Below are 25,050 nucleotides of genomic sequence, written 5' to 3'. Positions count from 1 at the left end.
CAAATTAGAGGAAACAGCCCTCAATTGCAGCCGGAGAGATTTTAATTAGCTGAGAAAGACCTCCTTCCCAGCAGTGATTAGGGGTGATCGATGGCCCGGGGAAGGAGCTGCCTGGGGGAGAGCTAGGCTCCCTCCCGCTGTCCCCTCCAGCGGATGCTGGGCCATTCGTCTTCCTGGAGATCAGGCCCGGGCTGGGTGACCCAGCTCTGGAGGTCAGATGTCCTGGGGGAGAGGGGGTAGGGGTGGGGAGTCCTGAGATTGATGATAAAGGAACACAATTAACTCCGACTGTTGGCAGTGATGGACAGAGCCTTCTTTCAGCTCTGCCTCCCAAACCCGCTGCAGAGCAAGAGCCTGGAGGAAGTCAGGATGCAGATTGTAGGGCTCCTGCCCTCCAGACTCAGCCGACCCAGGGGGGGCCCGACCGCCTAGCGGTTTAACAAAAACCACACCCCGCATCTGGGCCATTAATCAGGTTGGGGCACTACTCTCCTTCCTGACCGAATCTCCTTCCTTCCAACTCTGGTTGGGATCTGCCCAGCCCGTGTCCTGGGAACACGGATAAATCTAGAAGGCAGAGGAGACTTTCCTTTCTCTCTCAGAGGGGAGAAGTGAGACCCCCGCATGCCCTCCCCGTGTTCCCCCAGAAGCAGCTGGACGCTGGGCCCCTCTCCTTAGAGCCACACCGGACCCAGAGCACGCACTCCACCCCCCTGGGGAGCTGGCACCAGACTGGGGATCCCTCTCCACCCTCCCCAAACCCCACATGGATGGGGGCTCCTCTGCAGGAGCTATGAAAGGGGGTGAGGGGCAAGGCTGAGGTGCCACTGGCCTCCCTTTCACCCCCGCTCCAGGCTCGAGAGCCAGCCGTCTGCCACACAGGTGCTCAGGCTCTTGTTTGCCTATATCACTGCTGAGCAGCCAGGGCTCCCAGCTGGCTCCAGGCACCACCTTCAGCTGGTTCAACAGGGCAGGCGTCTGGGGAGCACCTGAGGGAGCCCCCGGGTCCTGGAGAAGTGGTCAGGATCTCCCAAAGTCTCCCAGGTTCTGAGGGCCCCCAGTTTCACAATCTGTCCCGCACTGGTTCCAGGGCAGGTTCGTGAAGAACTAAGCCGTGCAATCACACAGCCTTATTCCCAGCCAGCAGGGTTCTCTTCTCCTGCCCCGGCCCACTGTCCACCAACAAGGACAGTGCCTTCTCCCCTACCAGGATGGCGATGTGAGTCTCAGCTAATGCCTTCGCCCTGCCACGTGCTTCACACACACTAGCACAAAGAATCCTCACAAAAACTCTAGGAGGTGGTTAATACCATGATCATCCCCATTTTACAGATAAGGAAACACACAGGGAGAGGTTAAACAACTTCCCCCAGGTTACACAGCCAGAACTCAAATCCAGGCTGACCGGAGAGCCCGGACCCTTCACAGGTTACGCTACTCTCAAAGCATACCCGAAAGTCACCTCCTCCAGGAAGCCTCCCTGGCCCTCTCTCTGAGTGTCTGCAGTGCCCTGTGCCCCCTCCATCATAGCACACATCTCCACTGGCTCTTAATTGTGTGGCTCGAGAGTGGGGCTGCCTGGGTTTGACTCCTGGGTCCATGGGCTGCGTAGTAACCCTGGGGACATTGCTTAACCTCTCAATGCCTCAGCTTCCTTGCCTGGGCCAACGAGACCAGGGCCTGTCGAGCACAGGAAGTGGGTCTGAGCGCCACCCAGCCCCGGGCAGAGGAGGGTTCGGTGCGCAAGTGTTAATCACTTTGGACTCTAGCTGACCACTTCCCACCAGTGATGCTCGTGGCTGGTCGGGACCTGACACCCCAGAGAGGCCTAGGCAGGCACCTACCTGCCCACCACGTACCCACGTGGCAGGGGCGGCCCCTCCTCTTCGGCCCCCCACCAACCCCAGCCAGTCCAAACAAGCAGAAAGGGACTCACTTGGAGACGAGTGAGAAAGCCTCAGAGCAGATGGCGGGACAGGGGACGAACTTGATGAGGATGTGGCCCAGGGCTGCGGGGAAGTGGGCGCGCGTGACCTTCTCCAGCACGGAGCTGAAGGTGTGGATGTCGGCCACCTTGCAGGACGGGTCCCCCGAGCCCGTGTCCAGGATGCTCCCCCCGTGCAGCACCAGCAGGAGGACGTGCGTCTTGCAGGAGCGCTGCGGGCAGCCTTCCTAAGAGGGACATCGGTCAGGATAGAGAGAGACAGGCAATGGGGAGGGGGGGGCAGGGGCACACAGAGGCTCACACACACACAGGGGGACTCTGACGGCACCTCCTGTGCATTCAGAGTGAGGGGCACAGGCTGCCAGGAGGGCAAGCCCCTCCGTGTCAGGGTGGGAAGAGTCCCAAGAGACTCTTTTTGTTCATGCGGGACCCAGAAGCCCAGAGAAGGACAGGGACCGGCACGACATCACACAGCAAGTCAAATGAAGAGCTGAGTGAAAACTGGGTGGCCTACCAGCTCGGAGCTCTTCCTGACATCCTGACCACAGAGGTGGCCCGGACACCCTCAGAAACCCACCTCATTGTCTTCGTGGATCTCGATGCTTCCCTGGGCTGGGAACCTCCGCCTTCTCAAGGAAACCCGGTACAGTTCTCCTGTGGGGCGGACAGCGGACTCAGCACCTCCAGGCCTCCCTCACGGTGACTGGATGTTCTCTGGGCCCAGCTGGCATGAGGCCTGGGCTCCCAGGTGAGCTAGAATGACAGCGTCCCCAGCTCGGGAGGGTCACGCTGCCCAGCCCCTGCCGCCGACAGATATACAACCTGAAACCCTTCTCCTCCTGAAGAAAGGGAGGCCGGGGACTTCCCTGGTGGCACAGTGGTCAAGAATCTGCCTGCCAATGCAGGGAACACGGGTTCAAGCCCTGGTCCGGGAAGATCCCACATGTCACGGAGCAACTAAGCCTGTGCGCCACAACTACTGAGCCTGCACTCTAGAGCCCGCGAGCCACATCTACTGAAGCCCATGTGCCGCAACTACTGAAGCCCGCGCGCCTAGAGCCCGTGCTCCGCAACAAGAGAAGCCACCGCAATGAGAAGCCCACGCACCGCAACAAAGAGTAGCCCCTGCTCGCCGCAACTAGAGAAAGCCCGTGCACAGCAACGAAGACCCAACACAGCCAAAATTAAATAAATTAAAAAAAAAAAAAAAAAGGAAGAAAAAGAAAGGGAGGCCGGCAGTGTGAGGCCATCATGGATGCTGTCTGTCCCTGAGGCCAGGAGGGGTGTCCCAGAAAGGAACTATTCTTCTCTTCCTTACCAGTAATGCGAGAGCAACAGGACAAATGCCATCTGGTGACTACCAGTTACGGAGGGAAACTTGGGCCAAGCATCCCTCTGAAAACAACTAGAGGAGCTGGGTAAAGTATTTTTTAAAGGTCTGTTTGAAGCGCTCGGAGTGACAGCAAGGCCTTAAATCATGGGAGGCCGGTCCAGGGAAGGTGGATCCTCCGAGAGGCAAGGCCAGCATCCAGGAGCACACTCACCATCACACACGAGATTTGGGGTGAAGCCAGCCACTGCCAGGAATGCTTTTCTTGCTTCTCTCGGCTGCCATGTCCTCCTCCAGGAAGCGCTCCTCGGATTCCAGCCCTGGCTGAGCTCTCATTCCTCTAACATGTAAACTACAGCCGTGGACCAAATCTGGCCCGCCGTCTGTTTTTGTAAATAAAGTTTTATTGGGACACAACCGACTTTTTCATTTATGTATTGTCTATGGCTGCTTTTGTGCCACAGCAGCAGAGTTAAGTAATTGCCACAGAGTTCTTACAGCTGGCAAAGCCGAAACTATGGACTATCTGTCTCCTTACAGAACAGTTTATCTGATCTAACACCCGCATTTCTGAATGTCACGGCACTGGGCTCTCCAGTGGAGAGGCGCCTCCAAGACATCCAACGGCTCCCTCATGGCCCACCCGGTGATGCCGGCCACACTGAGGAATCCTCACCGCCTCTCCTTTCTCCCCATGAGAAGGATACTATTTTCTCTGTGTGGCTGAACCACAAAACTAGACTGTGAACCAGCCACTTGTTTGCCTTCAAGCGGTTCATCTCTAAAGCATCCGGTTCTAGACAGGATGGCCCTTTCTCCTTCCCACTCTGCCCCACCCCCGCCAGGAGCCTGCAGCACCCACTAGGAGTCACATCTGGGGAGGGGCCTTCCCAGGGGCTTTACAGGCAACCCTGCAGTAGGCGTGGGCGAGAGCCCTGGCCAACATGTTTCTAAGTCAACATCTCAGCCACTACTGGCCCCAGGGGAGGGAGCGTGCAAAGAATTCCAAGTGAGAAGCTTTTCTCAGTCAGCAAGTGCATTTCTGAAATATTCTGTCCTCACAGACACAACCCTGGTCTAAGGGTAACTGCTTTATGAGCTCGGAGCTGCTGCCCACACAGACAGGAAATCGTTTCCCAAATGATGGAGAGGTTTGGCTTGGAGGAGGACGAGAAAAAACTTGTTTTGAGGCCGGACTCTGCCCTGCACTTGCTGAGACTCCTTCAGTGGCTCAGACTCTTCTGCCTTAGTTGGAACATCCTGTAGACCTTGCCCTGGGCTTGGCTAGAAGAGGTCTGGGCCCTGCCTTCAGGACAGGATTATGCTAAAAGACACCAGTAAATGGCTCAGTTTTGTTGAGCACTTATTACGTCCCAGGCACAATGCGCTTTACAGGTACCATCTCATCTAGTCCCCACAGTTATCCTCTGAGCTGTGGTCCTCTTATTATTAGCCCCATTTTACAGATGAGAAAACTGAGGCTCGAACAACCAAGGTCACTTGCCCCAAACCGCACAACTAATTAAAGACTGAGTGAGCTGCCCCACACTCAGCAGAAGACGATGCTTGACGAAGTGGCTCCCCTCCCATCCCCCTGATCGCCACAGCTTTCCAGTGAGGTAGACACGACAAACAATCCCCATTCTGCAGGAGAAAAAACAGGAGCACAAATGGATGTGACATCCTGAAGACTAAAGCCCCCAAGACTTCTTCCCACCGCACGTGAAAGTTTGCTAGTAGGAAACCCCGAGAGTGTCCAGGAGGGAAGCTGAGTGTCGCTTCCCCAGGATGAAGCAACCGTACTTCGTGGTGTGTGCAGCCTCATGTGTGCAGCCCTGGGGCAGCTGGACCAGGGGGAACCAGGAGCTGGGCAGAGCTGAGGATATGGGCGGGCAGCCTGGGAGACCCCTCACTTCTGGGGCCAGGAGAAACCTAGTTGGGACCATGGACTTTGGAGCCAGAATGCCTGAGTACAAATCTAGGCTCTTACCAGCTGTGTGCCCTGTGTCTCAGTTTCCTCATCTGGAATATGGGCATAATAACAGGAGCTACCTCACAGAGTGGTGATGAGGATAAACGAGCCCATATATACAAAGCGCTTAGGACAGGGCCTAGAACATGGTAAGTGCTATATAAGGGTTAGTAGTTTATTATTATTATTACTATTATCCAGGGTGCATCGGGGAGCACAGGGCCAGGGCCACAGCTGACACAATGGGGCTGGAGGCTGATGGGGACATCACCGCCTCCACACTCCTGCCCTGCCCCCAAGTCCCTCCCTAAGCCCTGGCAGCCTCCCCAGCCTCACTGGGCTGGATGCCTGCTTGCAGTGTGATTACAGAATTAAATGCTGTGATTGCCACAAATTACCATAGCAAGGCTATAAATAAGTTGCAGGGAAGACATGAGGGTCCTGCCATCTCCTGGGTACCATGTCCTCCAGTATGTGGGGACTGCACCCTGCACCCTCACTGATTACACAGACTGAGAGCACCCGCATCCCTGATCTTCCTGTGGCCAGCTCCCTTGGGGCCCATGTGATGCCCTGGGCATCAAATCTGTGCTGCGTCCCGGCCACAAATGATGCCGAGGCAGTTCCTGGCTCAGTGGAGATGGGAGACCAGCAGGGTTGTCCTCAGCATCCCTCACCCCTTCCCTAGCCAAGGGGAAGAGTCTGGCCTCCCATGCTGTTTGAAGATGGAGACTTGCTTCCTTTTAATGCACAAAAGCCAGAAATGCTTTGCTCTGGAAGATGGAGGTGGGGAGACCTCGCCTGCCAGATCTGGATTCTGGCCCCTTGAGAGCTGACTAATAGGACCAGGGTTTCCCCATCTTCAGTCTTAGAAGAGGTCTCTGTAGACCAACAGAAAGGCAGCCTAGAACCCACCTGCCAGTACCTTGCCCACAAGGGTTCTGCTCTTCTAAGAACCAGACATTCCCACCACAATGACTGAGGCCACTGGCTCTGACTCACCCACAAGACACAACTCTTTCACTCTTCCATGCCTTTGCTCATGCTGAGCCCTCTGCCTGGGAAGCCCTTCCTCCCTCTGCAGACCAGCAAACTCCTACCTAACCTACGAACCTGCTCAATTGTCACCACCTCTGGAAAGCTTTCTCAGATCTACTCAGGCAGAGAAGGTTATCTCACAGGGTGCCAGTGGTCAGGACCTAGCATGACATTTTTGTGAAAACTTACTGCAAGTGAAGATCCCAGGGTACACATGACCTATGAGACATCTCTATGCTGTCAAACCCCCAGGAGAAGCTGGGATCAGGGGAGCGTCATCCACCAGGAGGCACATTTCTTGAAAGTCCCCAGGAAGCAATGGTCCCCCAGAGCCCTGACAGGCTCACTTGGACATCTCTGGCCAACCCCACCTCATTGCTTGTTGGGTAGGGTCACTGGGCTGGGAGCCCAAGGTAGCGCCAAGGGCTTAGGGCATCTGGGGAGGAGGGGACACTGGCAGAAAGACAAACCAGGTTGGAACCCGCAGCTCTCATAGTGGCTCAAGGAGTGCAGGTTCATGAATGGGGTCACGATGCGGACGGGACAGTGTGAAGCAAGGGAAAGAATGGGCCCGCGCTGGATGGTTTTAAAACTTTTTTAAAACAGTGAAATCTTTTGCCCAGTGAAATTTTCCTTAGAAACCCAATTTGCAAAACAGGTGAAAGTGGACGTCTCTGACTGAAAAAGGTTGGGGGGCCCAGAGCCCCGCTTCCTTACTCCCCCCCACCCTTGACCTAGGCAGCCACTGAGGGCTCCAGAGGACAATTAAAAAGCCACCAACTTTGTTCACCAGCCAGACTCCAGGCCACCCTCCTCCACGGTGCCCCAGCCCCTGGCTTTATGCAAAAACAGCAATCTAGGTGGAGTGGGTGGAGGGTGGGTTGGAGGCCTGATATTGGAAGAAAAGCACACCAAAATGTTTACAGGTGGTTTCTCTGGATGGTGGAACAATGCGTGATTTTTTTTAACTTTCTGCTTTTCTCTATTTTCCAATTTTTCTCTAGCAAACTCCTATTTCTTTTAGTTTACAACTATTTATGAATACATCCATTGAATGCACTACAAGCTTGTGTCGTGTTTACGATAAGAACATTTTCTCCAAGCTACTACCCCTGACTCTGCTAAATGCAAACACTACAGACAAAACAAAGTGAAATGCCCTGTCCTCTGGGAGCTGACAGCAAACGAGGAAATGCAAAAAGGAAATGACATGCTATGGAAGGAAAGAACGAATGTGAAACACGATGAGTGAATCACCATCCTGCATTTGGGTTAAAAATCCAACTTGATATGACTTGCCAATTCCTCCTCCGTTGGTTATTGCCCAAACTTGTGTCCGAGCTGGAAGTACCAAGATGAAGCAGATATATAGCAGGTGCCTTCAAGGATCTCTCAAGCCCCTAGGGTCACGCGATCAAGGCCTACGTCATGTGACCCAGCCCAGTCACATGACCAAAGGCTGCAAACTGCCTGAGCCAGGGTAATGGGACCCGCAAAGGTAGTCAGCCTCTGAGGCTGCGCACACTAGAGACCGTGGAATGAGGAGGGGACGTCCCCGTCCTGCTCCCTGCAGCTCAGGTCACTTTGAGGGCACATCTGGAGCCCAATAACTTGGGCAGGAAAGCTGTGGAAGGGGGCCCAGCCTGGGGAAGAGCAGGCTCTATGGGACATTTGCTGCCTGCAAATCCCAGCTGAGCCGTGTTTGGGTCACAGGAGCAGAAGACAGAGTCGGGATGAATGGGGGTGCGGACAGTTTCTGAAGAGTTCGGAATTTCAGCACAACTAAGGGAATGTTTACAATAGTACGAGAGTGACCCGTGCTGGCCCAGCGGCAGGGCATTCTCTCCCCTTCAGGAGGCTGTACAAGCAAGGACTGTGAGTGGTCACTGGGCAGGGATGCTGGCAGGGGATGTTCATACAGGGCTGTGGGATCTAGAGGCCGAGGCCCCTTCTATGACTCCTTAAGCCTTTCAGGGTCAGAAGCCAATCAAGTCAGCCTGGATTCATCTGGCTAAAGAGGCCAAACCCCAGGAGCCAATTAGCCCCCCACAGAGTTGCCTGTCCCTACCAAGTCCTGTCCCTTGCTAGGGTCTGGGCCCCAGATCCTGCCTCCTGAAAACATACTTTTGGCCACCCAAGGGAGCTTGGGGATAGCTCCGAGGAGCCACTCCCCTTGGGGGAACCCAGCGTCCCCATCTTGAATCAGGCCCAGGGAAGGTTTCAGATATACAACCATAAGAACCTCTCCTGCCACTACACAGTGATGCTAGAAGGGCTTGGCGTCCCCTATCTGGTGACTCTCTGTAATAAATGCAGTCTTCCTCAGATGGGTCTTGAGTTTCTAGTCCTCGCCCAGTGTCTCAGGCAAACTTCACATTCATCCTGAGAGGACAGGGGTGCTCTGCCCATTTTACAGATGAGAAAACTGAGGCTCAGAGAGGTTAAGTGAAGGGGTGGGGATTTGAACCCAGGTCACCCGGCAAGGGCTCTTTCATCCTCCTGAAGCATCACCCCACAAAGGCGGAGGTTAAGAATGGGGTGTTCTTGTCAGTCTTTTAAATGCCTCCATACTGGCTCTGCCAGCAGAGCCATCCCTGGCAGGGAGGGAAAGGGGAAGAGAGGCGGTTGTCAGGAGCAGAAGCCTGCCTGAACCTTTGGGTCCTACCCGCTAAGGAACCCCTGTCAAGCCTGCCCACAAAGGAACCCCAAAGCACACTCCCCAACGGTAATCCCCTCAAAATGAACATGGGCTCCAGAAAAGGAACGGGGCAGGGCCCCTAAACATATGAAAAGGTGCTCAGCCTTAGAACCCTAAACTGCAGAAACGCTCACTGAAATCACTCTAAAACGCCTTTTTTTCACCTTAGCAGTTATCAACACCCAGCCACCCAGGGTGTGGGAAAGCAGCCTCTCCTCGTTCATTGCGGGTGAAAGCGAAAACCAGTACAGCCTCTGTGGAGGGCAGTTTGGCAAGGTCATGCCACATACAGAGTGCCCTTGACCCAGCAATTCCAAGTCCATGTGCAAAAGGACATGGATACAACACTAACCACTGCCACACTTTCTAAGACATAGACAAGAGACAGAAAGCAACCTATGTGCCCATAAATAGGGGCCTGGTTCAATAAACTAGGCCACCGTGAAATATGACACACCCGTTGCAAAGAGTGATGCCCTTCTGAATGTATTAGATAGTAAAATACTCCAGATATATTGTTATCTGAGAAAAGCAAAGTACAGAGTGGAAGGCACCGAATGCTCCCATCTGTGTGGGATATATATATATAAATGAATATTAGGGAGATGCTCATATATGCAGAGAATATCTCTGGAATGTTCTAGAAAAGCCTAGTCACAATCATGGCTTCTGAGGAGAGGGAGGAACCCTCATCACCTTCATTCCTTTAGAATTTTATAACATGTACATGTGCTATCTACTCAAAAGACAGATTAAAAATAAGAATTTTTTCAAAGGGCACATAGCAGGGTGATTAAAAGCCCTTTTGTCCCCAGGAGAAAGGGATTTGAGGAGACAGAGGTTCCCTGAGACTAAAAAGAGATCCCCACCCTCTGCCCCAGGCTGAGGGGAGGAGACAGAAGTAGGTGCGATGCCCTCACAGCTTCGGGGACTCTCGCAAGTCCAGGAGGAGACAGAATGATTTTCACGGTCTGGCCACCCTGTGCCCCAAGGAGCCTGGCCCTTAGGCAGACCAGGACGGAAGGGAGTACAAGGCTGGGGCCCGGAGCCCCACAGCATCCACGAGTGTGGATGGAGAGCTTCCTGCACACATTCGCACGTGCACACACTGTTTCCCCACCAGGGTGGCGGGAACGACCCCTGGGGACTTTGGAACAAGGGCAGGAAAATGAGGAAAAGGGAAACCCCTGGAATCACAGAGGGGGCTCTGTCACGAGTCCAGCTGGATGGGTATGCAGAGTCGAAATTACAAAGGGGCTTATAGAAAAATAAAGGAAAAGGTGGTTCGTTCATGTATAAGTCAGTGGACTGTGCAGTATGGTCTCCATTCGCCCCTCCAGATCCACCTCCACCATGCCCAGTGAGGCTCCCTCCCTGCCGGCTCACCATGGGCTGTCCCTCCCGAAGGCCAAGCTCCTGCGCAGGTGGGGCAGGGACAGAGGGGGAGGCTCTCCACGCAGCGACCTTCAGGGCTGGGAGTGGCCCAGGGCATCGTCCTGTGCCTGGCGGGTTTCCTTTACCTGAGATTGAAGAAACCCCTGCGGGACTCTCCTCCAGTCAGGCTGCTCGAGAGCCTTCCTTTTCCTGCGAGAACCCCCGGCCGAATCATGACTAGACGCTAACTGCCCTACAAAAATCTCATGTCAGCCTACACTGTCCTTTCCTGCGGCTTCCCCATCCTGACCAAGGCCCGTGCGGTCTGCCCACAGGTCCGACTCTCCACTCACCTCTCCCACCACTTGCCCCACCCTCTCTGAGCTCAACCACGTCGGCCTTTTTGACAGTTGTCAAGGATCCCATGTGCCTCTCGCCACAGGGCCTTTGCACATCCTGTTCCCTATGCCTGGACTCTTCCTCTCACCCTCTGTGCCCAGACAGTCCCTACAGAAACCTCAGTGTTCCTTACTCCTGGGGGCCTTCCCTTCTTACTCTCCTCCAGAAAGCACCATGGCTTTCTGTGTCCTAGGACTAATCCTTATACTTTTAGTTTTGTGGTTATTTCATTTGTCTTCCCCTCCTCCAACCCCCAGATTGTAAGAGCCTTAAAGGCTGGAACTGGATTTGTTTTTGTTCCATTTTATCCCCAGAGACTATTAAGGTGCTGGCATATGAAAGAGACTCATTAAATATTTTTCAAACAAGCGAATGAACTAATAATTTGTTCCTATTCTGTGCCCCTACACGTGCCGGAAGCTGCACACGTCCCTGGCAATGCAGACGCGGCACAGACTCACACAGACGCACACGGAGCCTTGTGTAGATGACTGCACTGACGCTTGGATACACACGCTAACGCACACACACAAATGCGCAGGCACACGTTTCCCTGTGCGCGCACACACACACGAACGGACCGTGCCAAACATAGGCATACGCGCACGCACGCAAGAAAAGTGCTCCCAAGGCGGACGTCTGCCACCCTGAGCTCATTAAAGCCGCTAAACATAGCCCGTCTGCAGCTGTGCTCAGCAACCTGCCCACACAGGCCAGGAAAAGACACCAGTTACCAGGCAGAGGAGTGGGGAGGCCAGCCGTGGGCAGGGGGCTGCTGGGGAGGCCGTGGGGCCGAGGGCATGCGGGAGGGGTAGCCCCTTGGCGGCTGGTCTGGCTCTTCAGAGCTGCTCCTCTGGTCCCTAATCCCAGACAGCGGGACGTGAGGTCAAGCCACACCCCCACGAAAGCATCCTCATCTTCCCCCTCTGCCTCTGTGGGACAACCGCACAGGTTTTTCTGACAGTTATTGGGGTCCAGGAGCCAAGCTCAGTCCAGGACCAGGGACTGGAGCCAGGATACAGCCTGGGACAAATCGGGGCTCTGTGGGTGCCTAGGGTAGAGGCTCAGTCTGGGATGAAGAATCAAGGGTCCTTCTGGGGCCAGGATTGGGACTCGGTCTGCACCAGTGTCGAGGACGAGAGAAAGTTCAGAGACCCACTGCTCAGCCCGCTCTAACAAACAGGCGCGGCCACGGGCAGACCCTCCCCACACTGCGGGCATCACTTGCTGCCCCCACCCCTGCATCTGAAGCCTGGCACTGGCCCTGAGAAAGCCATCTGACAACCACGAGTGTAAGTCACATGTGCAGGTCGAGTTGTCCTCCACACAGACTGGGTCCCACCCGGAGGGCCCAAGAGCAAGTCCTCCTGTCCTGGAATCTGCACCCTCCTCCCGCCCCGCCGACACACACAGGTGGACGTGAGGTAGAGAAAGTCTCTCCAACTTGCACTTTACTGTGCACATCCTGGACCCCAAGTTTTTGGGGGGCTCGTGGAGCTGGCTCTTGAAGGGGGTAACTGTGTGACACAGGGGACAATGGGGCACCTCCCCAGGTACCTGGGGTGACCAGAAAGGAGAAACTTCAGGAAAATGGGAGCTCAGACCAGACACGGGACTGGAGATGGAGGGGCATGGAGACCTGTGTGTGAGCACCTTCCTTGGAAGGTTATTTACCCCTGGTCTTTATCGTCTCAATGTGACACAGCTGTAATGATTGCAACCTTTCCCAGCATCCAGGTGGCCATGAAGATCAGTGTGCAGCGCCTTGCACACTGTGAAGCTGCTGAGAGGGGAAGGGAGGGGGGATGGAGAGAGTGAGGCAGCCACGGCTCTCCTGGGAGAGTCTGCTCCTCCCTGGAGATGGAGCCGGGGGACAGAGGAAGGAGAGTTACTACACCCACTGAGCCAACAGCTGTGCCCTCAGCCTCCTCTGTGATGACAGTAGGTCCTGGCAGGGAGGGGCGGACCCAGCTCCCTGATCCAGGAAGCGATGAATGGAGTAGAGGGCAGAGGCCGACAGGGCTGGGTCCCAAGGGACTCACTCTGGAGCCCCAAGTCCTTCCTACCATCTGCTGTGGAGCGGGCTGCTAGCGTCGCCTCCACGAGGCTGGATGCACTGCTCGAGTTTTCCAACTAGCTTAAGAGAAAACTGTGCTTGGAGTCTGCACGCTCCTTCTAGAAGTCGGTCTGGAAAGGAAGGGGAGGGCTGGTGGGGAAGGTGGGCAGGTAGGTCGTGCGGAGGCCGGTCTCGTCCTTTATTGGAGAGGAATCACTAGAGGGCATCAGGAGGCCGTGAGGACAGGTCTGCCTCCCGCGAAGGCCTCCACACTCTGGAGGAAGAACCAAAGTGGGAGAGACCCGAGGCAGGGAGGCCAGCACGGGAGGATGGATCCATCCAGAAGAGAGAAGATGGCGGCCTCGGCTGGAGAAGGGGTGGGGGATGGGGTGGGTGGAGGTATGAGAGATCTGCTGGGGGTACAACGGATGCTCTCAGGGGTCTGATCTGACTCTGGAAGGTGGCAGAGAAGGGGAAGCTTAGAAGGACGCCCAGGTGTCTGGCGTGAGTTTGCGGAAGATGACGCCATTCACTTTGCACAGAAGAACAGGAGCGAGGTTCAATGGGCAGGTAGTAAGCTCCCCGAGTCCTTACACCCAGCACCACGTCAGGTGCCAGAAGTGCTCTGTAAACGTGGGCTCTGCTGTGGAGTAGCGTGAACACGGCAGAGCAGCCAGACGTGCAGGCAAAGGAAACCAGGAGACAGAGGCAGCGACGGAAACTCAGAGAGCACTAGAATGTCAGAGCTAGAAGGGGCTCTACGCACAGACGGGCCAGGAGGCCGGCCACAGGCAGGAGCTGAGGCTGCACAGCAAGCTAGCTGGAGGGGTGGGGGGCCCAGGTCTCCTGCGCCCCGGTCCGAGCCCCTCTCTCCCCTCTGCTTCCACCGGCCCCTCCGCACTGGCTCCCTAGGCTTCCTCAGGTCTGGTTCCAAACAGCAAGCACAAGCCAGAGGCAGCAGGCTGTCAGCGCACCTGTGCAGCTGCAGGTTGAAGGCTGGGCTGCCTGGGAGAGGAGGGAGGATTCCAGGACACCCCTGGAGTCCCCCACCCACGGTCACTGCAGACGAGGCCTTACAATCCCATGCCTGCACGTGAGCTGGGAGACCCTGGAAGGCCCCTTTCCTGCACTCCCAACCCTTGTGGCCAGCTCAGGAGGGCTCCCTGGGGACTCAGACTGTGACAGTGACAACAGAGCCAGCCACAGGACCAGCAGAGCAGGGACAAGACTTGGCTCTGTAAGATGCCGAGATTCACCCCCGCGCCTGCACCAGGTGTTCCAAGGCTCATCCAAAAGCCAGTAATAAGCGAGAACCGCGCAATGCTTCCTATCTGTGAGGTGCAGACCTTGGCACCCACGTACGTTACCTCTATGCCCTCAGCGACTGTCGAAGCAGTCATTACGATCATCTTTCCACAACGGAGTAAACCGAGGCCCAGAGATGTTAGGTAACTTGCCCAAAGAAGCACAGAGAGTAAATGGAGGAACTGGGCCTCGAGCCCAGGCCTGACACCTTTAAAGCTCAGATGCTATAGCACCAGTCCCAGGATTTTCTGACTCCTGGTCCAGGGCAATTTTTACCACTTCCCACCTTGTTTTTAGTGAGGTTTTGAAAACCGAGTGGAAATATCAAATAAGATGACATGCACAGAGGTGTGACATAAACGGCGGAGCGCATCATAACTGTCAGGCATGGCCATTATTCTGTTTTTATTCAGGGTCACAGACTTTTATTTTGCCGGTTTGGGATGACAAACACACATCACCATCAACTACCACCGTCATTCCATCAGAGAAAAAGTATCTGAATGCCATGATGTGTAGACACGGCCAAAGTACGGGATAAGAAGCTGTTCTCTCAACTGAATGCATTCAACGTGTTGGGAAAACACGTTACAGGACTGCCGTTTGTCTCGTTGTCAGAAATGCTGGGTTTGGGCTTGGCAATCACTGACCTCAATGACCATTTCAGCTCTGAAATTCTCCCATGCATCTACTGTTATTCTTTACTACACAAGACTATCCTTAAGGAGGAGAAGTGGATGACGGCCGCCGGCAATCTCATTCTGACTAAAATTTATAACCGTGGTGTAAAAAACAGAAAACAAAAAGGCTTTGTTTCTCCTTAAACACGCATTCTTCCCCAACCAGGTCCAGGAGACACCAAACGTCTGATCAATTCATTTGTGTCTGTGGAGAACAGAGCTGTGGTTTGGCGTTTCCGAGACAGCCCCGCGGCAGGTGGCCGTGTTTTTCACTTTGAGGCCGCTGTGGTTTCTTCTTCCTAGGGGCCCAGAAGGAGTGATCTGGGCTTGGTTCCTCTCTCACATTCCTGAGGAATGTGATCCTGTGTTAAGCTTTTATTTTATTATGTTTGACATCTCTGGGGGCAGCCTAGCTGGCCAGGGAGAGACTGCCCCTCCCAGGCCATGCGAATTCCTAGAGATAATAAACAACTCACCCTAGAACGCACCTTTCACATGCAAACCAACCAATCCTGGGTCCTCAGCTCCAACCACCTCCTTTATCTAACTCCCACACCCCAGGCCAATATCCCCCCCCTGCCCTAAATCACCCTGGGGCCAGGTGCCCGAGAACTAGAGACCGCCCCTGTGGCCCGGAGCCTGCGACATTATTCAATCCAGCCAGTCCTCAGCTGTCTCCCCTGCCCTGACGTGCCTTTCCCACGGAAAACACAATCCAGGCTCTGGGCCAGGCTTGCCCCATGCCCCTTCTGCCCGCCTCACACCCGCCCCCCCACCCCCGACCAAACCTGGTGCTTCCCCCGTGGCCCCTGCCCTGGGGAAGTGTAAATAATAAATTCTTCGGTCCATGGCTTGGATCTCTCCCGTCTTCACTCAGTCACCTCTATAAATTAAAATCCCGTGGGTACATTTCAACACCCAGCCCCGCTGCTGCTGAACTTGGTTCCTCACATCCTGTAAGGACACAGGAGAGAGAACTGCCCCCCTCTCTGCACTGCCCCTCCCCTTGCCCGGTGCACTTATGGCCTGAGTCTTGTGGGGGGCACGCTCCTCTCAGAGACACTCCTGGCGCCCAGCCCCTGAGGGGCTTCATCTGTGAACTGCCACCGGATGTTTGAAGTGTCGAAACCTTCTCCAAGGCCTGTGCACCTACTCAGGCCATGGGAAGCTGGCGCTACAGGTACCCCTCCTGTTAGCTGACGGATGGAAGAGCTTGGAGGAAGAACTCGAGAAAGGCTTCAGCCTGGGGAGGGGGTGGGCAGAGTGGGCTGCAACCACAGACCAAAAGAGCAGGAGAGAGAAGGAAGGAAAGTTCTGAGCCCACCCTCCCCCAGATACACACATAGACCCCAGTCCCCAGCCCTGGCCTCGTGCGGAACTCAATACTGCCAACAGCAAAGACGTCCGGCTCAGACAGTGCCCATCAAATGCACCCCAAACCTCCAGGGAAGATGCCCTGAGGTCACTGTGCCAGAAACTGACATCTTTACCAAGTCTCTCCTGGGTCTAACCCTGTGCTCGGCCTCTTGAGAAAACACAGGCAGAAGGAAATCTGAGACGCCTGTATCAGACGAAGGACACGAGGACTTGGGAGGTCCCGCTCTGCAGACAGGGCCTCTGAGTGATGGGACGGAAGGATCATGACCCCGGGCACAGCCTCGGTTACCGTGTCACCAACTGTGGTTCCTGGAAGCTGTGTCACCCGAGAGAGATGGTCTCAACGGCCCAGGAGGGCTTGCTCCCCTTGCCGGTGCCCCCCTCTGCCCACAGGCAGACCACGCACGAGGCTGTCCATGGTTCCACCTGCTCTGCTGAGCTCAGCCCCCTGGCCCATCAGCCTCAGGCCCCTCTCTCTGGCCCTGACCCCCGAGCTGCCCAGCGTGTAGGAAGTTGGGAACCCGTGAAGCTCAGCTCCTGGGGCAGAGAGCGGCCCCGGCCCTCCAATCCCGCACAGTAGCGAAGACCCTACCACCTGAGTGGATGAGGGGTCCCCCGGCCCAAGGAGCTTGGACCCATCCAAGGTAAAGGAAAGACTCCTGGGGGCCAGGTTTAACTCACGTTGCTTCTCCTGGAGGATGCTGGATGTGCACGGCACGTTCGCTTCTCCTGCAGAAGAAGAGAAGAGAGGTGAGCCGACTCCGCATCACTGTCGGCCAGACCCTGGGAGGCCACTGTGGCCCCATTGGCCCCTCCTGTCCAGCTGCCCCCTCCCGGAGCCAAGGGCTGGAGGTAAGCACCAGGGAACGCCCTGCCCTGCCCCGGCCACGCCCAGCTCTCCGCTCTTTATACCCTTTCTACACGACAAAGCCCGAGCCCTGATGCCACTGCCTGGGGAGGCGTGTCCTGGCCACCTTCTCACCTCCGCCCACCTGCATAAAGCAGCCGCTTGTCTGGGGTGGCCCTTGTCTACACTTACTCTCATCTCTGAGGGTCACCGCCGCCCTGCAGACAACTGGAAATCTCCGCCTCTAGGCCAGCCTCTAGTCTCCTAAGTCCTTGACCCACGCCCCCCACCGCCTCCTGGACCTCAGCTCAGCAGGTGGCGCATGCGCACCAGCGTCCTGGAACTGCCCCTGTTCCCAAGTCCCCACCTCAGTGAAGGCACCACCTTCTCCCCAAGCCTGGGAATCACCCGTGACCCCTTTCCCTGCCTCGTCCCCACTTTCAGTCAGTCACAGAGTGCTGGGGCCATCTGCCTCATTCTCTCCTCCTTACTCTCTCCTTCTCCACCGGATTTGGACTCCCCAGTGGAAGGGGTTTCTGTGCTGTTCACTGGTGTGTTTCCAGGCCTAAAACAGTGCGTCTCAGTCAATAACTGTTGAATGAATAAATGAAACACACACACAAACACGTACACACACACACACACACACACACACCACTCCCCAAATACAGAACTCCATCCCGTCTCCCTGGACTATTGCAATAGCTCCTCCTTTTGATGAGAAGCTTTTTTCTATAATTATGAAAGTAACACAAGTTCCTTATGGAAAAGTTGAAAAACACCAACCAGCAGAGAAAAGGGAAAAGATTCCTTACAATCCCATGACTGAGGGAAAACTACTGGTCCCCATTCTATGTCATTCCTTCCAGGCTTCTTTCCATAAACATTTTTTTGGGCCAGTTGAGATCATATCATCTCTCTGTGGGCCAGGATTATGTCATTTATCTCTGTATCCCCAACAAATAGATCAACGGTTGGCTCGTGGAAGGTATCATCGATGATAAAGAAGCACAAAATACACTTTCTGTACTTCAAGTTGAAGCATGAATAAATAACTAAAGCTATGAAACCTCTGTAAACATCACTCCAACAGCTATAGAATGTTCTATTGAGAGGATACATCATGGTTGACTTTTAAATTATCTTATTGGCAGAAAGTTTCAAAATTTCACCCTTATAATTACTGCTGCAAGGAACATCTTTGTGGCTGAAGCTCTTTCTGCCTGTTTTATGATTTCCTTAATATACAGCCACAGGGCTTCCCTGGTGGCGCAGTGGTTGAGAGTCCGCCTGCCGATGCAGGGGACACGGGTTCGTGCCCCGGGCCGGGAAGATCCCACGTGCCGCGGAGCAGCTGGGCCCGTGAGCCATGGCCGCTGAGCCTGCGCGTCCGGAGCCTGTGCTCCACAACGGGAGAGGCCACAACAGTGAGAGGCCCGCGTACCGCAAAAAAAAAAAAAATACAGCCACAGAAGGAAAATTTTGGGTCAAAGGGTAAGAACATTTTTAAGGCTCGATGTTTATTGCCCGATTGCTTTCCAGAGAGGCGTATGTTCTGATTTACACACCCAGTCGCAGCAGAAGTAAGCGCTGCTCTTAACAGACGCTCACCTCCCCAGCATTTACATTGGTCTGTCAAATTTCTCTGCCTCTAGTTTCACCAGATTAATCTTTCGAAAACTGGCCTTCCCAGGCCACTCTCTTGCTCCAAGCCCTCCAGTGACTCGCCGTCATCAAATTCTCAGCCTGGCAAGCAAGCCTCTCTGTAAAGTGGCCCCTGCCCACGTCCCCAGCCTCTGCCCACCCCTTCCTGCCTCATCTCCACCAGCCAAATGACCTGAACACCATTAGGGCTCTTCCGTCTTTCTCTGTCGAACACGCTGTATCCTGTGGGCTGGGTGGAGAACCAACCCGAGGCCACCTCTTCCACGAAGACTTTGATCCTTCCTCAAAGGGCTCAATTCTCAGGACCTCTGTCCTCAAAGGTCAGCTCTGCATCCCAAGGGACTCACAGGGTCAGATTCAGCAAAGGCCAGTTCCCTTCCATCGCGAATGCTCCCCTCGAGCCCACCCCACCTAACTGGAAGGCTCAGAAAGGGACCTAAGCCAAACCCCAGGAGCTAGAAAATTCTCTGTGGCCAGAGTGAGGCTAAAATCTGAGAAGTGGAATCCCCGGGCCTCAGCTGACCTCAGCCCACTGAGAGCCCAGTCAGTTAGCAGTTCTGTCTGAGCCCCCCAGAGATCTTCAGCCAGGGGAGCCCCTTGGCATCAGGAGTCCTAGCCCTGGCTCTGTGGCACCATGTTTTGGGCCTCAATTATACACATCTGTTCAATGGAAGGTCTCACTCTACTCTGCTGAAGGGTCCTCCAGCTCTGCCAGGACAGGAGTCCAGGGCCAGGGGCACAGCACAAAAGTGGCCAGACTGGAGTCTAGGGCATGGGCCAAGCAATGTAGAAGTCACGCCTCCAGCCTGAAAACTCTAGCTAGAGGCACCTGCTCTAGCTAGTTGGCACCTGCTGCCCAGGTGGGACCCTCTCTCCTGACCCTGACCATGCCGGCAGAACCTAGATACCAGGTCTGGTGTCCCCGGCTTCCTGAACAAGTCTGAAGTCCCCCCAAAAATGTGTCCACAGCTTCCCCAAGAACCCCAGTTCTCCAAGGAAGGTTCCAGGGCACAGAGAGAAGCCAGCTCCAGGCCTCTGCCAGGGGCCTTGAACGCCCTTCCTCGTGCAAAGCTGCCGGTCCCTCCCCTGCAGACTCAAGGGCAGCTCCAGTGTAGGAAATGCCACCACCTCCCCACCAACAATCCAGGGGCTGATGGGCGACTCCCTCCCAAGGGAATGAAGCATCCCAGATGCCATGCACCAGAATCCATTGCCCTGTTTCTGCAGCCTCTGCCTGCTAGGGCTGCCTTCATGGCTCATGTCACCTGAATCCTAATCTGTCTCCCTCCTCCATGGAATCAGAGCCTCTGGGCACTCTCAAAGGCAGGAGTAGGGAATGGAAAGAGCATAGACTTGGAGTCAGGAGGCTGAGATTCCCATCCAGTTTCCCATGGACTCGGACTCACTGTGTGACCTGAGGCAGGTCACTTTCCCTCTCTGGGCCTCATTCCCACAATCCAGTGTGGGTCCAGTGCTCTCTAAGGACCCTACAAGTACTGAAAGTCCTTGGTTGTACTGCATTTCGGTTAAACACCTGGACTCAAATCTTGGTAACCGTGTACGCTTGGACAAGTTACTTAACCTCTGCATGCCTCAGTCTTCTAATCTATAAAATGGGGACAGGAGTGCTACCTACCTCAGAGGGTTATTGTGAATATCAAATGATTAATGTGTGTAAACCCCTTAGCACACAGCCCAGCACACAGTAGCCATTCAAGGTGTGAGGAGTGGTCTTACTGTTGCTTCATTTACTTATTTACTTTTAACAACTGGCTCAAGACCTCATCTCTTTTGTCACCATCACGACTCCAGGTGGAGTCAGGTAGAGGTGCTCAATGGTTAGTGCTGGGTGCCAGCTCACAGTGCTCCCCGGGCCCAGGGGTCACGGCAGAGCCCGTGCTCCAGAGAGGCCCAGGTAGAGAACAGAGGCCTGGGCACCCTTGCAGAGTAGCCCCCCGACAGCATGACAAGGCGCCCGCAGACCGCTTCCCCGGGTGCCAGAGCAGCACTGATGCGGACAGAGCAAGGGAGATCCCACATCAGATGTCAGATGCGTAGGTCAGGACCGAACACGAGCGTCCTATCTGAGCACCAGCTGAGTCCAGGGGGAAAGTCAGCTCCCGCCATCCAGCAGGACAGATGCCTCACGTCGAGATGAAGACACTCACTTATAAAACCCCTTCTATTTATCTATCTGCCAAGCACTGTGCCAGGGACCGTGGGGGACGCGGAGATGAAAAAGTCAAGGTGAGATGAGGGAGGAGGAGGGAGAGACTCACTCTGACCGAGCGACCCTGGGGAAGGTGCGACAGAGCCATGACTTGAGAGCCTCGGGGCAAACATAGCTTTGACAGGGAGAGCACCGAGCAGGACATTGCAAGCAGCCAGCGAGACCCCGTCCGCAGCACGTGGAACCAAGGAAAGGCAGGTGTAGGGGAGCGGGGCCCGGGGCAGATAAGGAAAGGCAGGTGTAGGGGAGCGGGGCCCGGGGCAGATAAGGAAAGGCAGGTGTAGGGGAGCGGGGCCCGGGGTAGATAAGACAGCTGCAGCTTGGAGAGGCGGAGGGGTTCACTAGCTCTTCCAAACCCGAGTCTCCTGCCATTTCTACTGTGCCCCAAACCAACTACATAATGAGCAGGGCCTAGTGCAAAATGAAAAGGCCCTCGTTCAAAAAGCAAAAAAAAAAAACCTGGGGATTCCCTGGCGGTCCAGTAGGTAGGACCCGCGTTTTCACTGCCAAGGGCACAGGTTTAATCCCGAGTCGGGAACTGAGATCCCACAAGCCATGAGGCCCAGCCAAAAAAACAAGAAAAAAGAAAAAAAAAACTGTTAAAGGTACTAAAATACAGTTTTTCCCTCTGTCCTTTCCTGACCTGTCCTGGTGTTTTTTATTTGCTACTTAATGTGTGCTCCCTCGTGCACAGGGATACCTGAGGGGTGAGTGTAGACACAGGTGCCCGGGGGCGCCCGCTTCTCAACGTGGCACCCAGGCACATGGGCCATCAGCTACCAGAGTCCCCCTCCCGCCAGCCGCTGGACCCTGGCACCGTGCCGTGAGCGAGAGCAGGAAAGCTTCCCACTGACCGCTGCCCCGACCCCCCGGGCAGGCAGGTGACCCCCAAGGGTACCGCAGCCTCCGCATCAAAACACTCTAGGTCCCTGGATGGGGCGGGTGAGAGGCCTGCCCTCTCTGAGTCACCCACCGAAGGCACCGCAGCTCTGCCGGCCCAGGGTGGGGACGGCTGCTCTGTACTGACACTGGGCTCCATGCCTCTGACTCCAACCGTCCCGGCACCCAGGCCCCTGCTTGGGGGAGGACAGTAGTTGTCTCTGGGCAGGTGCAGGGAGGAGGAAGCTGGGTGGCAGAGGGCAGGAGAGAGGGAGGCCAAGAGCCCATCCTGGGAGGCAGAGAGGGGGTGGGAGGCGGCCCGACGCGTGAACCAAGCTCCCAGCCCCAGCACGTGCTCCACTGTCCCATCGAGCGGCACTTACAAAACACAGAGCTGAAGACAAAATCATTCAGAATTGAGATCATTAAACCCCAAGCCCCAGGCCTTTCAGAGCACTGGTCACAGCCCTGACGACAGCACATACACCTCTGGTGTTTCCCTAGTACCTGCTCTGTGCCAGACCCTGGGGGAAGGGGAGGCGATGGGCCGGGTCTAGCCCATCACCTCCCTGTTCTCAGGCCAGGCCCTAGGAGCGACTCACCTAGACGGTTTACAAGATGCTGCTACCAAGCAATACTTCATTACCAGAAAGGAAATAGGATTTGTAGCCCAGGCAGGATTTCAGTGGGCAATAATGCCTGCTGGGGGAGTGGAGCTGGGTCATTAAAGCTGGGGGTAGGGGGGAAGCAGGGGTGCAGAGGCGAAAAGAAGCCAGGAGGGAATGTCACTGAGAAGCTGGAACGCAGGATTCCCACCGGTGTCACGTGGGTAGAAGGAAGAATGCTGGGGAGGCCAGAGCCGGCCCCAGCAGTGCAGGCTCAGGTGTGGAAACCAGAAAGGCTGCCCCTGGGCTGCAGAGCTTGGGGTCTGCCCAGTGCTTTCCCACCTGTTAGATCACTAAGATCTCACACCTGTGCGGAGAAGGGTGCCTTCACAGAAGAGGAAGCTGAGGCTCAGAAGGATAACGTCACTTACCCAAGTTTATGTCTGGTCCCTTTCAACACCCTCACACCTCCTGGGGGCGCTTCCATGACCTCTGCCCCCTATCGGGGGAGGGGCTTTCTAGAGCAGGGGTTTCCTGGGATGGCTCAGGCAGTGTGGGAGGTGCTTCCTGAAGTTGGGGTGGGGGTGGGGGTGGGGGGTCAGGGGCCGAGGAGTGGGGAGCAGGGGGAATGGAGAAGGGGTTGTTTGTAAGGGCTGCCGGGGAGAAGCGTCCAGCCCCGCTGTCCCTCACAGCCACCAGCAGGCGAGCGCGGAGGAGTCCGTGGTGAAGCCGGCTTCCTGATTAGCAGGCTCCCAGGACGCGGGTGATTAACCAGATGTGCCGCTGCTTCAGCCACTGTCTAAATGAGACCCCACTTGGCCTACGCTCTCCAGGGCCCCTGGGCCCAACAGGCTCGCCTCAGCTGAAGCTTTCTGCAAATGCAGAAGCTGCCAGCAGCTCCCGCAAACACGGCAGGCTACACGGGGAGGGCAGGGCCTCCGTCGCCCACTGATCCCGCCTGTCCCAACCTCACACCCCCGCGCATCTGAGCCCCATCATTTCCTCCAAGAAGATGCTTCCATAACCCGCCCATGGTTTCCTGAGTGATTTTATATTTCCTCTTTCCAATCCCGTTCCAACAAACGGTGAGCTCCCCGAGAGCAAGAGAAGCAAAGTGTGTGGCCAAGAACAGAAACACTTTCACCAAACACCTGAAACAGGAGGATTGGGTGGCTGCTGAGGGAGCAATTCAGGCAGACGGGGCCTCGGGGAAGAAGGAATCGGGATTTCTCCTCCTGACGTGCCAGAAAGGGTCTGAGCAGGCCCCGTGGAGCAGGAATGGGGGCAACTGAAGCCCTGTGATCTGCCAGGCTCTGGCCAGCCTGGTAACTCAGCCCACGCAGTGGGGCTGAGAAGGAAAGACCCGCACACTCCCCCCTGCTCAGGGTGCTCCCCACACGCTGAGCCTCTGCTGAGTTGCAAGGTCAAGATTCACCCTCATCACCTCTCACCCGGCCCATCACAACCCCCTCTACACTCATTCCCTGGTCCCTCCTATTATCTTCTGCATCGGCTTCCAGAATGATCTCTCTAAAATGCAGCTGTCCCTCCCGCTTAAACTGTTCTGTGGGTCCCCGGGGGCACCCCTGATGTTCAAGGCCTTCCCTTCAGCTTCCCCACTCCTACCTCTTCTCCGAGATCCCCCCACCCCCCCGGTCACCCCCCCAGCCCAATGCCTAGCCTCCCAACTTCAGTCAAGACGAACTCTGAGTAGCTACCCAAATTTCCCTGCCTTCTCACACCTCCCTCCGGACCTTTGCACCTGTTGTTCCCTCTGCCTGCTGCACCCTCACGGGTCTGTCCAGAGCCCCGAAAGGCCTCCTTCAGGCCTCACATCTCAGCTCCGGCTCCGGGTCCTTCTCTGATCCCTCTGGACCTTGTTCCCACTCTTGTTAGAGTAATTAGCTCACTGGCCTGGAGCTGCCCCACCCCCAAGTCTGGGAGCTGGTCAATTCTGAGTCCACTTCTGAGTCATCAATGTGTCCCCAGCATTGACCGGCACAGGGTCCGACACAGAGTAAGTACCAGTACGTGTGTCCTGAATGCATAAGGGAGGGAGGGAGGGCACGAATGCGTGATAAGCACCTCACTGCTTCCGGTTCAGAAAAGGAGGCAAAGCATCACCACCCAGAAAGGTACAGCTGTAGACAGACGGGTCAGCACTGCAGGGGCAGCCCACGTAAGCAGTGCCGAGCAAGAGGGAGGTGCTCTGGGAGAGGCTGGGCCAGTGGGGAGGCCCCCTGGGGAAGTGCACAGGATTACGAGAGATGGAGAGGAAATCAGGGGAAAGGCGGGGGTGGGGGGGGGGGGGGGGGGGGGGGGGGGGGGAAAGCAGGCAGAGCTCAAGTGGGCTTGAGAGTCAGCAAGCAGCCCCTGGGCATTTGGCTGGGACACAGCGTGAACGGAAGGGGGAGGTATAGCCTAGAAGTCATGAATATCAGAGTAGAGATAACCTGGAGATCGCCAGATTTAGCAATGACCTCTGACAGCCCCTGTGTAGCATCCCTCACGGTAGTCGTTCCAGGGCTGCTTGACTCCTGCAGGGATGGGGAACGTACTAACCCTAGACAATTATAATTGTTAGAAGGAAGGCTAGAACCAGGATGGCCTCACATGCCAGGCCGGGGGGTTTATACTTCCTTCTTTTTTT

At 55.7% G+C, this 25,050-nt stretch overlaps 1 protein-coding gene across 3 annotated transcripts in view; it reads right to left on the bottom strand.

The window, feature by feature from the left end:
• PITPNM3 (PITPNM family member 3) overlaps positions 1-25,050 on the bottom strand; it is an 88,335-nt gene that overhangs the window by 25,885 nt on the left and 37,400 nt on the right. For all 3 annotated transcript variants that reach the window (XM_027130782.1, XM_027130784.1, XM_027130783.1), the window contains exons 4-6: positions 16,856-16,903; positions 2,523-2,599; positions 1,937-2,172 (exon numbers count right to left, since the gene is read on the bottom strand). In XM_027130782.1, coding sequence (XP_026986583.1) covers positions 1,937-2,172; positions 2,523-2,599; positions 16,856-16,903 — 361 coding nt within the window. The remainder of the gene's footprint in view (positions 1-1,936; positions 2,173-2,522; positions 2,600-16,855; positions 16,904-25,050) is intronic.

Source organism: Aethalodelphis obliquidens, unplaced genomic scaffold (genome assembly GCF_003676395.1).
Source record: "Aethalodelphis obliquidens isolate GAN/ISIS:26980383/991018 unplaced genomic scaffold, ASM367639v1 scaffold38, whole genome shotgun sequence".
Taxonomy (NCBI): domain Eukaryota; kingdom Metazoa; phylum Chordata; class Mammalia; order Artiodactyla; family Delphinidae; genus Aethalodelphis; species Aethalodelphis obliquidens.
Note: the sequence above shows the minus strand (reverse complement) of the source record. Positions and strands in the feature narration are given on the sequence as shown.